Here is a 17603-nt window from a genome sequence, read left to right as displayed (position 1 = left end):
AGCCATTTGAACCATTTTTTTGTGGTGTCCTTAACTGGTTGTATTAATAGAAGAGATAGAGCAGATCTGATGAAGAACTGCACATTTCATCTAAGGATTGTTTAGTAGGTATGAGAGTGTTACTGAGATGCTCGACAAACTCCAGTGACAGTCACTGCAAGACAAAGATTTAACTGAAAAGATGAATGAAATAAATATCATTAAAATGGAACACAGCTTCAAGCCCAGGTGGAATCTATCAGGTTGTATATTGACTTAGCAGCTTAGGTAGCCCCTCTTTTAATCATAATGCACCTAGGATCTCTCGAACAAAAAGTGTGCCCAGTGGATGGAAGAAAGCCCAGGTCTGACATATAACAAGAAGGGCAGCAGAAGTGACCCATGAAATTACCATCCAATATCCTTGACATTCATTTGTTGTAGGATCTTAGAACTTATTCTGAGCTCACATATAATGAGGTATCTTGAACAGAATGACCTCCTCCATACCAGTCCCCATGGATTTTGAAAACATCAACTATTTGGAATCCAACTCTCACTTTTTCATATAACATACTGAAAGTCATGAATCAGAGCAACCAGATAGATGCAGTATTTCTTAACTTCTGACAATCCAGTGACTCAGTCCCACACATACTGTTACTGCCGACAATATGATAACAGAAGATATCAAGTGAAATTGGTAACAGGATTGAAGATTTCTTGGTAGTGAGGATGTAGCATGTTTTGTGGATGGAGAGCCATCAACAGATATAGAAGTAACTTCAGGTATGCCCCAAGGAAGTGCATTGGGATTCTATTCATATTGTTTATTGATGACCTTGCAGACAATATTAATATTGACCTCAGATTTTTCACAAATAATTCAGTGATCTGTAATAAAATACTGTCTGAAAAAAGCAAAGCTGTGGAAATATCCATTCAGATTTAACAAAATTTTGAACTGGTACAAAGATTGGCAACTAGCATTAAATGTTGAGAAATGAAAAATTTTACACTTCACAAAAGAAACAAACATAGTACTTACTGTATGGGGTACAGTTGGAATTGGCCAACTTATATAAATACTAGGGTGTAACAATTTGTAAAGATGTGAAATGGAACATTCACATAGGCTCAGTCATAGGTAAAGCTGGTGGTAGACTACAGTTCATTGGTAGAATGCAATTAGTTTACAAAGGAGATTGCGAACAAAACTCTCATACAACGAATCTTCGAATATTGCTCAAAGTGTGAGGCCCTTATCGGATAGGACTATGAGGGGTATGAACAAGAAGTGCTGGATGGTCACAGTTTTGTTTAAGATGTGAGAGAGTGTGAGGATGATGCTGAAAGAACTGAACTGGCAGAAGTGTGAAGGTAGATGCTAACTCTGCTCTGAAAGCCTAGTAGAAAGTCTCGAGAACCAGCTTTAAGTGAGGATTCTAGGAGTATACTGCAAGTCCCTAGGAATGGTTCCCGTGGTGATCGAAAGGACAAAATTAGACTAAGTACAGTGTCACAGAGGTGTGTAAGCAATCATTCTTCCCACACACCTTATATCAATGGATTGGGAAAAGTTCCTAATAACTGCTAAAAGTGAAACTACTCTCGGCCACGCACTTCACAGTGGTTTGCACAGTACAGATACTGATGCAGATCGAAACATTGTAATGCATATTGTTAGAGAACACGAATTAAAGTTTAGGTTCATAATGAGACACATTTAATGTACATATAGTTTAATGTCTGCAAAATACAATCAGTAAAGCTAAAATTTTGTTGCTTTTGTATCATATTGTCTTCTGTTAGGCAGAGAGGAACACAGTGGGCATTCACCTTTGAATACCCCAACCAGTGGACAAATGTGTCAGAATACCTACAGACACATTCAGGTGGGCAGCAATGTGTTTTATTGTATTCCATCAGTCACCTCAAATGAGTGTGTCCACTCATTCCAACATTGCAGGAGTCATAGCTACATCTAAATTTATACTCCGCAAGCCACCCAACGGTGTGTGGTGGAGGGCACTTTACGTGCCACTGTCATTACCTCCCTTTCCTGTTCCAGTCACGTATGGTTCGCGGGAAGAACGCTAATTTTACATTCGTGATGTCCTCGTGAGGTATAAGTAGGGGGAAGCAATATATTCGATACCTCATCCAGAAACGCACCCTCTCGAAACCTGGACAGCAAGCTACATGGCGATGCAGAGTGCCTCTCTTGCAGAGTCTGCCACTTGAGTTTGCTAAACATCTCCGTAACGCTATCACGCTTACCAAATAACCCTGTGTCGAAACGCGCCGCTCTTCTTTGGATCTTCTCTATCTCCTCTGTCAACCCGACCTGATACGGATCCCACACTGATGAGCAATACTCAAGTATAGGTCGTGGCGCAGCGGTAAGCGCTCGGGTTCGTAATCCGAAGGTCGCCGGATCGAATCTCGCGCCATGCAATTTTTTGAGGGTCTGAATCAGAGGCTGAGATGGTTCTGAGACCATGTGGGCTGCAGATTCCTTTTCTTGCGCCATAGGGTGGTTGGGTTTCGGGTTCCGCTGGATAGGTCAGGAGTCCACTACACGCAGCAAGCGGCTACATGGGTAGAAGGGGTTGTGTGGCGTGGACTGGGCGGTTTTTTAGGTTAGATGGCCTTGGTCAAGTACAGAAAGAGCAACAGCCTCAAAGGGTGCGGGGCAAAGTCAGGACATGCAGGGACCAAGCAGCAATCGGTATTGTAATTGTAAACTGTCGAAGCTGCATTGGTAAAGTACCGGAACTTCAAGCGCTGATAGAAAGCACCGAAGCTGAAATCGTTATAGGTACAGAAAGCTGGCTGAAGCCAGAGATAAATTCAGCCGAAAGGCACAGACGGTGTTTAGAAAGGATAGATTGCATGCAACCGGTGGTGGCGTGTTTGTCGCTGTTAGTTGTAGTTTATCCTGTAGTGTAGTAGAAGTGGATAGTTCCTGTGAAATATTATGGGTGGAGGTTACACTCAACAACCGAGCTAGGTTAATAATTGGCTCCTTTTACCGACCTCCTGACTCAGCAGCATTAGTTGCAGAACAACTGAGAGAAAATTTGGAATACATTGCACATAAATTTTCTCAGCATATTATAGTCTTAGGTGGAGATTTCAATTTACCAGATATAGACTGGGACACTCAGATGTTTAGGACGGGTGGTAGGGACAGAGCATCGAGTGACATTATACTGAGTGCACTATCCGAAAATTACCTCAAGCAATTAAACAGAGAACCGACTCTTGGAGATAACATCTTGGACCTACTGATAACAAACAGACCCGAACTTTTCGACTCTGTAAGTGCAGAGCAGGGAATCAGTGATCATAAGGCCGTTGCAGCATCCCTGAATATGGAAGTTAATAGGAATATAAAAAAAGGGAGGAAGGTTTATCTGTTTAGCAAGAGTAATAGAAGGCAGATTTCAGACTACCTAACAGATCAAAACGAAAATTTCTGTTCCGACACTGACAATGTTGAGTGTTTATGGAAAAAGTTTAAGGCAATTGTAAAATGCGTTTTAGACAGGTTCGTGCCGAGTAAAACTGTGAGGGATGGGATAAACCCACCGTGGTTCAACAACAAAATTAGGAAGCTACTGCGAAAGCAGAGAGAGCTTCACTCCAAGTTTAAACGCAGCCAAAACCTCTCAGACAAACAGAACCTAAACGATGTCAAAGTTAGCGTAAGGAGGGCTATGAGTGAAGCGTTCAGTGAATTCGAAATTAAAATTCTATGTACCGACTTAACAGAAAATCCTAGGAAGTTCTGGTCTTACGTTAAATCAGTAAGTGGCTCGAAACAGCATATCCAGACACTCCGGGATGATGATGGCATTGAAACAGAGGATGACACGCATAAAGCTGAAATACTAAACACCTTTTTCCAAAGCTGTTTCACAGAGGAAGACCGCACTGCAGTTCCTTCTCTAAATCCTCGCACAAACGAAAAAATGGCTGACATCGAAATAAGTGTCCAAGGAATAGAAAAGCAACTGGAATCACTCAACAGAGGAAAGTCCACTGGACCTGACGGGATACCAATTCGTTTCTACACAGAGTACGCGAAAGAACTTGCCCCCCCCGACAGCTGTGTACCGCAAGTCTCTAGAGGAACGGAAGGTTCCAAATGATTGGAAAAGAGCACAGGTAGTCCCAGTCTTCAAGAAGGATCGTCGAGCAGATGCGCAAAATTATAGACCTATATCTCTGACGTCGATCTGTTGTAGAATTTTAGAACATGTTTCTTGCTCGAGTATCATGTCGTTTTTGGAAACCCAGAATCTACTCTGTAGGAATCAACATGGATTCTGGAAACAGCGATTGTGTGAGACCCAACTCGCTTTATTTGTTCATGAGACCCAGAAAATATTAGATACAGGCTCCCAGGTAGATGCTATTTTCCTTGACTTCCGGAAGGCGTTCGATACAGTTCCGCACTGTCGCCTGATAAACAAAGTAAGAGCCTACGGAATATCAGACCAGCTGTGTGGCTGGATTGAAGAGTTTTTAGCAAACAGAACACATATGTTGTTATCAATGGAGAGATGTCTACAGACGTTAAAGTAACCTCTGGCGTGCCACAGGGGAGTGTTATGGGACCATTGCTTTTCACAATATATATAAATGACCTAGCAGATAGTGTCGGAAGTTCCATGCAGCTTTTCACGGATGATGCTATAGTATGCAGAGAAGTTGCAGCATTAGAAAATTGCAGAGAAATGCAGGAAGATCTGCAGCGGATGGGCACTTGGTGCAGGGAGTGGCAACTGACCCTTAACATAGACAAATGTGATGTATTTCAAATACATAGAAAGAAGGATCCTTTATTGTATGATTATATGATAGCGGAACAAACACTGGAAGCAGTTACTTCTGTAAAATATCTGGGAGTGTGCGTGCGGAACGATTTGAAGTGGAATGATCATATAAAATTAATTGTTGGTAAGGCGGGTACCAGGTTGAGATTCATTGGGAGAGTCCTTAGAAAATGTAGTCCATCAACAAAGGAGGTGGCTTACAAAACACTCGTTCTACATCTACATTTATACTCCGCAAGCCATCCAACGGTGTGTGGCGGAGGGCACTTTACGTGCTTCTGTCATTACCTCCCTTTTCTGTTCCAGTCGGGTATGGTTCGTGGGAAGAACGACTGTCTGAAAGCCTCCGTGCGCGCTCGAATCTCTCTAATTTTACATTCGTGATCTCCTCGGGAGGTATAAGTAGGGGGAAGCAATATATTCGATACCTCATCCAGAAACGCACCCTCTCTAAACCTGGCGAGCAAGCTACACCGCGATGCAGAGTCTGCCGCTTGAGTTTGCTAAACATCTCCGTAACGCTATCACGGTTAGCAAATAACCCTGTGACGAAACGTGCCGCTCTTCTTTGGATCTTCTCTATCTCCTCCGTCAACCCGATCTGGTACGGATCCCACACTGTTGAGCAATACTCAAGTATATTTGTTTATCAGGTGACAGTGCGGAACTGTATCGAATGCCTTCTGGCTGTGTGCAGCCGGTTGGCACACAGGAGATCAGACAGCTTTGCGCAACCTTGTTGCAATGATGACAAACACCTTGTCCAGTTACTCACCATGCTTTTGTTCACTGCCAGGTCTCCACAGAAATTTTGAAAGAGCCTATTAATATCTGTGATGCTCTGACCTTCTGTCAAAAGAAACTCAAAATGACCCTCTGCTTGGAACATCATTTTGAAGGCTACATATAGTGTCGTCACCTACTGGAATGTCATGAGACTGTAGGGATTGAAACAGGAATATTCCATGATGTCCCACAACAAATTCTGCAATTTTTTCAACTGAAATCAGCCGAAATAAAAAATATGTTGTGTTACTTATTGAATTAATATAGAGGGTAGTGCTACACATACTGTACTGTAGTAGCCAACTTTGTAGCATAGCAACTTCAGTGTTTTCTTTTTTTGTCTTCTTTATGAGAACAACTACTGTAGTAAAATAACTTGTTTGTTGTAATTGAACAGTCTGTTCAGTAAACTGAAAAGTAATAACTTGTTTCAGGTAATCCCGTATCTATAGAGGTAGATTACCGAGTTCGGGTGTTCGAGCAGTTTGGTAGCCGAGCGTGTGAATTGTGCCTTGATAATGAGAAAGCAACATCAAAGGAATTGGATACAGCTGCAGTATTACAAGCTCTGCGGATTGTGAAAGAGGGACGCACACCAACACTCTGCATCAGAGAGCTACCTTGTTTCCCAAATTCTCCATAGTGATTCAGACAGTATGATGCAGAATTTTATTGGAAAAAGGTGAGTATTTGCTGATTATGCTTAACTAATTTATAAATGATAGCTGGCATATTAGTTACACTGTTACCATTCCCCAGAGCTATGCTAATACTGCATAGGTTTAAAATTGTAAAAACTGCTTCAAGATTTTATGTTGTCAAAATGTTTTTGATTTTGCCTTGCTCATTGTGCGCTTTACCATTTTTATTTCCAATTTGCTATCATCACTGATTTCATGATCATTCTCGATTAATAAAATACCCTAGTTAACCATTCTTTTTGCTTTACCACCAGACCTACTTCCTGAATATTGCAGCTGGCATTGTTTTAATGTTTTCTATCATCACACTATTGTTCCCAGTGATTATTAACTTTTCTCAAAAAACTGTAATCACAGACATAGGCTGTGTGTGTGTGTGTGTGTGTGTGTGTTTAGGAATGTACTTATTTCCTCTTTTTGTGATTACTTGATGCTCTCTTTTTAATTTCACAACAGTGGCAAAATACTGTTGAAGAGCCCGTAGGCCATTTATTGTGGGATGTTACCATTATTCTGAGTTTCAGCACTATCTCAGCCTAAACAGTCTATGTATGTTAAATTTTTGATGTGGTCAGTTATTTATTTATTCGTTTATCTTTAACTATCTTCATGCATTAACATTGTCATTATACATACACAGAAGTACAAGATGTACTGCATGATAAGGTACCTCTACAATTATTAATGTAAATAAGTTATACACAATGTAATAGACTTGAAATACATATGTCTGATACAAATGGTATAGCACATTGCTCATCAATCCACTCATTAAGAAAAAAAAAATGATACTGTGCAGTACTTGACAAATATTTTGCTTACAGCAACTTTAATTGATGACAACACTTTTATCTCATTTTAAATTCTTCTACTGTCCAAAATGCTCTTTGTTTAAGCCACTTTTGTGTAATGATCCTAGAGACATTTAGTGACACACTGTGTGTTTGCATTGGTGGTTGTTCTTTCAAAAGGCTAAGGCTTCTCTTGGAAGTCATAGCTTCCTCTCTACAGCAGTCCTCCTCACCTATATGTATGAAGAACATCCCATCTCACTCATGTTCTTTAAATAATATGTTCTCAGTTGTCCCCTCATTTTCTTTTGTATGATCTTACCTTCAAAAATATGTGTGTGTGTGTGTTTTTATTTATTTATTCATTTATTCTTTTTACAAGAACATCATGTCTGGTTAAGTGTCCAATGAGTTTTGCTTTGCCTGCAACTTTTAGCAGTCCTTTCTTCTCTCCTATTTTCTGTAGAACTATTTCATTCATTTTTCTCTCATTCAAGCTAGTTCTTGTAATTCTCCTCCAGAAACACATTTATGCAGCCTCAAGGCAAGCTTTCTCCTGCTTTGCTAATGTTCAAGTTTCACACCCATATGTCAGGACACTCCACATGAATGTCTTTTCAGATCTTTTCTTAGCGTGGAAGCTAGTTTGCTTGTTCAGTAGAGGGTTCTTATTTTGGAAGACGTTGTTGGACAATATTATTCCTCTCTCGATTTGAAACAATGGAAAATCCGGGCTAGAATAATGACAATATTATTAAAAGGAAAAATTGCTACTCACCATATAGAGGAGATGTTGAGTCACAGACAGGCATAACAAAAAGACTGCCATACATATTGAGCTTTTGGCCAAAAGGCCTTTTTTGGAAGTGTGTGCGCGTGCACACACACACACACACACACACACATATATATATATATATATATATATATATATATATATATATATATATATATATATATATATATATATAACAGAGGGAAACATTCCACGTGGAAAAAATATATCTAAAAAGAAAGATGATGAGACTTACCAAACAAAAGCGCTGGCAGGTCGATAGACACACAAACAAACACAAATACACACAAAATTCAAGCTTTCGCAACAAACTGTTGCCTCATCAGGAAAGAGGGAAGGAGAGGGAAAGACGAAAGGATGTGGGTTTTAAGGGAGAGGGTAAGGAGTCATTCCAATCCCGGGAGCGGAAAGACTTACCTTAGGGGGAAAAAAGAACAGGTATTAACTCGCACACACACACATATCCATCCACACATACAGACACAAGCAGACATATTTAAAGACAAAGAGTTTGGGCAGAGATGTCAGTCGAGGTGGAAGAGTAGAGGCAAAGAAGTTGTTGAGAGACAGGTGAGGTATGAGTGGCGGCAACTGGAAATTAGCGGAGATTGAGGCCTGGCGGATAACGAGAAGAGAGGATATACTGAAGGGCAAGTTCCCATCTCCAGAGTTCGGATAGGTTGGTGTTGGTGGGAAGTATCCAGATAACCCGGACGGTGTAACACTGTGCCAAGATGTGCTGGCTGTGCACCAAGGCATGTTTAGCCACAGGGTGATCCTCATTACCAACAAACACTGTCTGCCTGTGTCCATTCATGCGAATGGACAGTTTGTTGCTGGTCATTCCCACATAGAATGCATCACAGTGTAGGCAGGTCAGTTGGTAAATCACGTGGGTGCTTTCACACGTGGCTCTGCCTTTGATCGTGTACACCTTCCGGGTTACAGAACGTATCTCTGCCTACGTAGATCAACACCTTCAACCCATTACATGCAGTCTCCCATCCTTCATCAAAGACACCAACCACTTCCTTGAACGCCTGGAATCCTTACCCAATCTGTTACCCCCGGAAACCATCCTTGTAACCATTGATGCCACTTCCTTATACACAAATATTCCGCACGTCCAGGGCCTCGCTGCGATGGAGCATTTCCTTTCACACCGATCACCTGCCACCCTACCTAAAACCTCTTTCCTCATTACCTTAGCCAGCTTCATCCTGACCCACAACTTCTTCACTTTTGAAGGCCAGACATACCAACAATTAAAGGGAACAGCCATTGGTACCAGGATGGCCCCCTCGTACGCCAACCTATTCATGGGTCGCTTAGAGGAAGCCTTCTTGGTTACCCAGGTCTGCCAACCCAAAGTTTGGTACAGATTTATTGATGACATCTTCATGATCTGGACTCACAGTGAAGAAGAACTCCAGAATTTCCTCTCCAACCTCAACTCCTTTGGTTCCATCAGATTCACCTGGTCCTACTCCAAATCCCATGCCACTTTCCTTGACGTTGACCTCCACCTGTCCAATGGCCAACTTCACACGTCCGTCCACATCAAACCCACCAACAAGCAACAGTACCTCCATTATGACAGCTGCCACCCATTCCACATCAAACGGTCCCTTCCCTACAGCCTAGGTCTTCGTGGCAAACGAAACTGCTCCAGTCCGGAATCCCTGAAACATTACACCAACAACCTGACAACAGCTTTCGCATCCCGCAACTACCCTCCCGGCCTGGTACAGAAGCAAATAACCAGAGCCACTTCCTCATCCCCTCAAACCCAGAATCCCCCACAGAAGAACCACAAAAGTGCCCCACTTGTGACAGGATTCTTTCCGGGACTGGACCAGACTCTGAATGTGGCTCTCCAGCAGGGATACGACTTCCTCAAATCCTGCCCTGAAATGAGATCCATCCTTCATGAAATCCTCCCCACTCCGCCAAGAGTGTCTTTCCGCCGTCCACCTAACCTTCGTAACCTGTTAGTTCATCCCTTGTTAGTTCATCCCTATGAAATCCCCAAACCACCTTCCCTACCCTCTGGCTCCTATCCTTGTAACCGCCCCCGGTGCAAAACCTGTCCCATGCACCCTCCCACCACCACCTACTCCAGTCCTGTAACCCGGAAGGTGTACACGATCAAAGGCAGAGCCACGTGTGAAAGCACCCACGTGATTTACCAACTGACCTGCCTACACTGTGATGCATTCTATGTGGGAATGACCAGCAACAAACTGTCCATTCGCATGAATGGACACAGGCAGACAGTGTTTGTTGGTAATGAGGATCACCCTGTGGCTAAACATGCCTTGGTGCACAGCCAGCACATCTTGGCACAGTGTTACACTGTCCGGGTTATCTGGATACTTCCCACCAACACCAACCTATCCGAACTCCGGAGATGGGAACTTGCCCTTCAGTATATCCTCTCTTCTCGTTATCCGCCAGGCCTCAATCTCCGCTAATTTCCAGTTGCCGCCACTCATACCTCACCTGTCTCTCAACAACTTCTTTGCCTCTACTCTTCCACCTCGACTGACATCTCTGCCCAAACTCTTTGTCTTTAAATATGTCTGCTTGTGTCTGTATGTGTGGATGGATATGTGTGTGTGTGCGAGTGTATACCTGTCCTTTTTTCCCCCTAAGGTAAGTCTTTCCGCTCCCGGGATTGGAATGACTCCTTACCCTCTCCCTTAAAACCCACATCCTTTCGTCTTTCCCTCTCCTTCCCTCTTTCCTGATGAGGCAACAGTTTGTTGCGAAAGCTTGAATTTTGTGTGTATTTGTGTTTGTTTGTGTGTCTATCGACCTGCCAGCGCTTTTGTTTGGTAAGTCTCATCATCTTTCTTTTTTTATATATATATATATATATATATATATATATATATATATATATATATATATATATATATATATATATATATATATATATATAACAGAGGGAAACATTCCACGTGGAAAAAATATATCTAAAAAGAAAGATGATGAGACTTAGCAAACATAAGCGCTGGCAGGTCGATAGACACACAAACAAACACAAATATACACACAAAATCAAGCTTTCGCAACAAACTGTTGCCTCATCAGGAAAGAGGGAAGGAGAGAGAAAGACGAAAGGATGTGGGTTTTAAGGGAGAGAGTAAGGAGTCATTCCAATCCCGGGAGCGGAAAGACTTACCTTAGGGGGAAAAAAGGACAGGTATACACTCGCACACACACACATATCCATCCACACATACAGACACAAGCAGACATATTTAAAGACAAAGAGTTTGGGCAGAGATGTCAGTCGAGGTGGAAGAGTAGAGGCAAAGAAGTTGTTGAGAGACAGGTGAGGTATGAGTGGCGGCAACTTGAAATTAGCGGAGATTGAGGCCTGGCGGATAACGAGAAGAGAGGATATACTGAAGGGCAAGTTCCCATCTCCGGAGTTCGGATAGGTTGGTGTTGGTGGGAAGTATCCAGATAACCCGGACGGTGTAACACTGTGCCAAGATGTGCTGGCTGTGCACCAAGGCATGTTTAGCCACAGGGTGATCCTCATTACCAACAAACACTGTCTGCCTGTGTCCATTCATGCGAATGGACAGTTTGTTGCTGGTCATTCCCACAAAGAATGCATCACAGTGTAGGCAGGTCAGTTGGTAAATCACGTGGGTGCTTTCACACGTGGCTCTGCCTTTGATCGTGTACACCTTCCGGGTTACAGGACTGGAGTAGGTGGTGGTGGGAGGGTGCATGGGACAGGTTTTGCACCGGGGGCGGTTACAAGGATAGGAGCCAGAGGGTAGGGAAGGTGGTTTGGGGATTTCATAGGGATGAACTAACAAGGGATGAACTAACAGGTTACGAAGGTTAGGTGGACGGCGGAAAGACACTCTTGGCGGAGTGGGGAGGATTTCATGAAGGATGGATCTCATTTCAGGGCAGGATTTGAGGAAGTCGTATCCCTGCTGGAGAGCCACATTCAGAGTCTGGTCCAGTCCCGGAAAGTATCCTGTCACAAGTGGGGCACTTTTGTGGTTCTTCTGTGGGGGATTCTGGGTTTGAGGGGATGAGGAAGTGGCTCTGGTTATTTGCTTCTGTACCAGGCCGGGAGGGTAGTTGCGGGATGCGAAAGCTGTTGTCAGGTTGTTGGTGTAATGTTTCAGGGATTCCGGACTGGAGCAGATTCGTTTGCCACGAAGACCTAGGCTGTAGGGAAGGGACCGTTTGATGTGGAATGGGTGGCAGCTGTCATAATGGAGGTACTGTTGCTTGTTGGTGGGTTTGATGTGGACGGACGTGTGAAGTTGGCCATTGGACAGGTGGAGGTCAACGTCAAGGAAAGTGGCATGGGATTTGGAGTAGGACCAGGTGAATCTGATGGAACCAAAGGAGTTGAGGTTGGAGAGGAAATTCTGGAGTTCTTCTTCACTGTGAGTCCAGATCATGAAGATGTCATCAATAAATCTGTACCAAACTTTGGGTTGGCAGACCTGGGTAACCAAGAAGGCTTCCTCTAAGCGACCCATGAATAGGTTGGCGTACAAGGGGGCCATCCTGGTACCCATGGCTGTTCCCTTTAATTGTTGGTATGTCTGGCCTTCAAAAGTGAAGAAGTTGTGGGTCAGGATGAAGCTGGCTAAGGTAATGAGGAAAGAGGTTTTAGGTAGGGTGGCAGGTGATCGGCGTGAAAGGAAATGCTCCATCGCAGCGAGGCCCTGGACGTGCGGAATATTTGTGTATAAGGAAGTGGCATCAATGGTTACAAGGATGGTTTCCGGGGGTAGTTAGCTGTTAGTTCATCCCTATGAAATCCCCAAACCACCTTCCCTACCCTCTGGCTCCTATCCTTGTAACCGCCCCCGGTGCAAAACCTGTCCCATGCACCCTCCCACCACCACCTACTCCAGTCCTGTAACCCGGAAGGTGTACACGATCAAAGGCAGAGCCACGTGTGAAAGCACCCACGTGATTTACCAACTGACCTGCCTACACTGTGATGCATTCTATGTGGGAATGACCAGCAACAAACTGTCCATTCGCATGAATGGACACAGGCAGACAGTGTTTGTTGGTAATGAGGATCACCCTGTGGCTAAACATGCCTTGGTGCACAGCCAGCACATCTTGGCACAGTGTTACACTGTCCGGGTTATCTGGATACTTCCCACCAACACCAACCTATCTGAACTCCGGAGATGGGAACTTGCCCTTCAGTATATCCTCTCTTCTCGTTATCCGCCAGGCCCCAATCTCCGCTAATTTCAAGTTGCCGCCACTCATACCTCACCTGTCTCTCAACAACTTCTTTGCCTCTACTCTTCCACCTCGACTGACATCTCTGCCCAAACTCTTTGTCTTTAAATATGTCTGCTTGTGTCTGTATGTGTGGATGGATATGTGTGTGTGTGCGAGTGTATACCTGTCCTTTTTTCCCCCTAAGGTAAGTCTTTCCGCTCCCGGGATTGGAATGACTCCTTACCCTCTCCCTTAAAACCCACATCCTTTCGTCTTTCCCTCTCCTTCCCTCTTTCCTGATGAGGCAACAGTTTGTTGCGAAAGCTTGTATTTTGTGTGTATATTTGTGTTTGTTTGTGTGTCTATCGACCTGCCAGCGCTTTTGTTTGGTAAGTCTCATCATCTTTCTTTTTAGATATATATATATATTCACCTAAGCACATCTCACACAGGGATGACCAATGTGTCTGGCCACTGAGGCCAAACTTGATTTCCTTGATACATCTATTGTTTCCCTCCAAAATGCTACCAAGCTAGTTGAATTCAGTTACACCCTCGAGTAGCTCACTGCTTATTTATATGTTAATCACAGTTCCACCACCTTTCTAGTCTGTAACTATGACTTGTGTCTTCTTGTTATTTAATTTTACTCTTAGTTTTGTTATCTCTTGATTTAAGACATTAAACATTTTAGTTAGATATTTCTCTTAGCCTGCCACTATTGCAGTTTCATCAGCTAATCTAGTGTTCTATTAATTTGTACAGACCTTTGCATTTGCCGTCTCGGCTAATCAAGTAGTTCTAGTTTTTGCAAAGTGGTGTGATACCCTCTCCATGACATTTAGATATCACAGTAAATAATTTACTTTTGATGTTGTCACTAATGTTCTGTAGAAGTTCAGCAGGGATGTCATCTGGACAAATCACTTTATTTGATTTTAATCTATTTAATGTAAGCAGGAACTCTTCTTTTCTTATCAGTGGTGCCATATTATTTTCATTAATTAGTTTTTTGTCATCAGTATACTTGTCTACATTTCCAATTTCAGCACCACTGTACAAATCTTCAATACACTCATTCCATACCACTTACATCTTCTATGACAAATAGCAGTTTCCTACTTTTATTATCTTTCACTGTGTTACTCTTGGTTCTCTGTGTTGCAACAGTGTAATCTTGGAGTAAGCTTCATCTTGTTTTCCGTATTTAAAATCATCTTGTATTTTTTTATAAATTTTCCCACACATTTTTCTTTCTCTAAATGGCACATTGTTGTTATCTTTTTTTAATCATTTTATAGTGATCCGAGCTTTTTTTCTGTTAGTCTATTACTTTTCTCAATAAGTTCCAGCACTTCAGAGGTCATCTGAGGTTGCCTTCCTTTTATGTAATATGTCTGTGGCTGCATTTGTTATATCTGATGTGATAACATCCCAACTGCTTTCATCCCTGTCCAGTTCCATTGTTTCATGCTTGAATTCATGTACATACTCTGCATCCTTCAAATTATGTAGTGCTCATTTCTTTGGATATTTCAGCTGTGTTTCTTACATGTGGTGTTGCACTTTTCTGCAACAAGTGTATGGTCACTATCTGTATTAGCACCTGAGTAACTATGACTTTGTTTCACTTGGTTCCTGTACATCTGCTTTAATATTATATAAGTGACCATATATCTGCCACTACCATCAGGTGCCTTCCACGTGCAGCATCTTCTCTTTGGAGCTTCATAATGTGTGCCTGTTATAACCATTTCATGTTGTTCATGAAATTCTAATAATTTCTCACCTGTTGAGTTCATTCTTCTCAATCTGAACTTACCAGCACATTTGTGGTTTGGACATCTTGTGTTGTTTGAAAATGGTGTCCCTTGACCGCTGTTTTGACTCTTGGAAATAGAAAAAAGTCGCACGGAGCGATATCTGTTGAATAAGGTGGCTGTGGTGGTACTGAAATTTGTTTTGAGGTTAAAAATTGCTGTACTGACAGAGCAGTATGGGATGGCGCATTATCATGATGCAGAATCCAATTATCAGCAATGTTGGCACTGACACTCTTTTACGATGCCTTTCTAAAATTTCTTTGTAATAATATTGGTTAACTGTTTGTCCAGGAGGCACCCACTCTTTATGAACAATACCCTTGGAATCAAAGAAGCACACAAGCATGCATTTCACTTTTGACTTTGACATGTGAGCTTTTTTTGGTCTGGGTGATCCCTTTGAGCAACATTGCGAACTTTGGCGTTTTGTCTCTGGATCGTACTGAAAAAACCAACTTTCATCAGTAGTGATAACACGGCTCAAAAATTCTGGATTGATTTCCGTTTGCTCTAACAGATCGGCTGCCACATTTTTCCGTGTTTCTCGCTTTTGTGGTGTGAGATTTTTAGGGACCATTTTTGCACAAGTCTTTCTCATACCAAGATCTTCAGTTATTATTAGACGAACTGTTTCTCAATTGATGTTCAGTTCTTCTGAAATCATTTTCACGAATAATCTTCGATCAGATCATACAATTTCAGCACCCTAGCCAAGTTGACATCCATCTGTGAGGTTGATGGTCGTCCACTGCGGTCTTCATCTTCAACATTTGTTCTGCGTTCACTAAACATTGTATGCCAATGAAGAACTTGAGCTCTTGACATAACCTCCTCTCCAAAAGCCTTTTGAAGCTTTCTGTAAGTTGTCGTCGCATTTTCACCCAATTTAACGCAAAAAGAAATGGCATACCATTGTGCAATATTATGCGGTTCCATTTCTGTGACGAGAGACAGAAACTCATGTTAACTTATTGCAGCACAACTCATGACTGAGCTGTTGCATCAATGTGCCGCTTGGACTTGAAGCAGGTTATAGACAAAGGTCAAAGATATTGTGCCTACGCAAGCCTGCAGGATTGTCACATCTTGCAAAGAAAATCAGTCTCATTACTTTATTGTCGCACCTCGTATATGTACAACTATATTGAGTAGTTTATAGTCTTGCAATTAGGAAGTAAGTTGCAATTAGGAAATCAGTCATCTTCATTTAATGGGTCAAACAAACAACTAATTGTATGTAGGGATGTAATAGTATTTGTAGTTTTGTTAAAATATGGTCTGCAGGATTTGTTGTTTGTCATCTCAGAGACACACCTCACTGCCTCCTCCTCCTCCTCCTTCTTAATAAAAATTATTTTTGGCCCTTGTGATGGTGCAGTAACAGTACTCCATAGGTTAGATGACTGTCTAAGAGAGCTATGATAAGAGTTTCATTTACACAAGTTCCATGTTTGCTTAGCAAATAGGTAAATTGGGCTAAATTTGTACAAAATATGTAGTTTATTTGACTTTTCCGTGTTATAATTATTCCCACATCAGTTTTTGATCAACATGAATGCCAAGAAGTTTAGCTGAGATACTATCATTGTCATTACTGCATAGATTAAAAAGAATATTTATGATTATAGACTGATTAATTTCCAATTTATTTGCTCCTAACCTTATATCAGGCAGTGTGCGGAGTCTTCACTCTTTTTACTTGTCTCTTCTAGAAGGATGAAGACACTTATAATATTTGGACTGCTACTATTAAAATGTACTATTTGTTTCCTGATGCTTAGATAGCTTTGAAAATGATAGCAAGAGAGGTTTTTTTTAACAGAATTCTATGGGTGACAGTTGTAAATTTACTGAGGCTCATCAGTGTAGCATTGACAAATAGTTTGGATTTATACAAAGGAAATGTGATGGAAATAATATTTTCAACTCTCCTCAGAGCTGATAACCCAGCTTTGAATCTCAACTGAACATAATTGAGAGGTGCATGTAGTGCTGTACCACCTATAGGACTAATATTAAGAAAATGGGGCATCAGTTACTAGAACAAGATTTGTTGCCTTTTTGTGTAAATTGTAACCAGTGTCAGCTTTAAACAGAAGAAAAGATTCCATGCAAGTACACATAATGAGTGTGCTTTGTGCTACAAGTCCCTGTCTCTCTCTCTCTCTCTCTCTCTCTCTCTCTCTTTTTTTTTTTTAATTACAGTGTTAGACAGGCCATAAATATCTAATTTTGAGGTGCTCTACATTTGCATGTTTTGCAAGTGATTTTGTGATATCAGTTCTCTTCATTATATTTCAAAATGTTTTATGGAGTTGTTATCATAATTTGTGTCCTGAATATTGTTGTATTTACAATTTGACTGGCCAGAGTGGCTGGAGACAGTGGTCATGTGCTTGAGGTTTTCCTACTTCTGTGAATGTGTGTTTGTTTTACTTTCTTTTCTGAAGAAGGCTTTGGCCAAAAGATCAGTGTGTAACAGTTGTTTTGATGTGCCTGTCTGTGTAATCTTTACAGTGAGTAGCAATCTGTCCTTTTCATAATTGATGATATTTCAGTGTTTGATTTTGCCTTATAGTTTGAGTTGCACTGGTGCAGCTCATGTAACCAGCACAAATAAGTTGAACATTAAATCCATCAAGTGTTTCATT

At 41.8% G+C, this 17603-nt stretch overlaps 1 protein-coding gene across 2 annotated transcripts in view; it reads left to right on the top strand.

The window, feature by feature from the left end:
- Positions 1 to 17603, top strand: part of LOC126199083 (nischarin) — a 91613-nt gene that overhangs the window by 50296 nt on the left and 23714 nt on the right. For both annotated transcript variants that reach the window (XM_049935822.1, XM_049935823.1), the window contains exon 5: positions 6044 to 6291. In XM_049935822.1, coding sequence (XP_049791779.1) covers positions 6044 to 6252 — 209 coding nt within the window. In that variant the 3' untranslated portion in view covers positions 6253 to 6291. The remainder of the gene's footprint in view (positions 1 to 6043; positions 6292 to 17603) is intronic.

The sequence above is a fragment of the Schistocerca nitens genome, chromosome 8 (assembly GCF_023898315.1).
Source record: "Schistocerca nitens isolate TAMUIC-IGC-003100 chromosome 8, iqSchNite1.1, whole genome shotgun sequence".
NCBI lineage: Eukaryota > Metazoa > Arthropoda > Insecta > Orthoptera > Acrididae > Schistocerca > Schistocerca nitens.
Note: the sequence above shows the minus strand (reverse complement) of the source record. Positions and strands in the feature narration are given on the sequence as shown.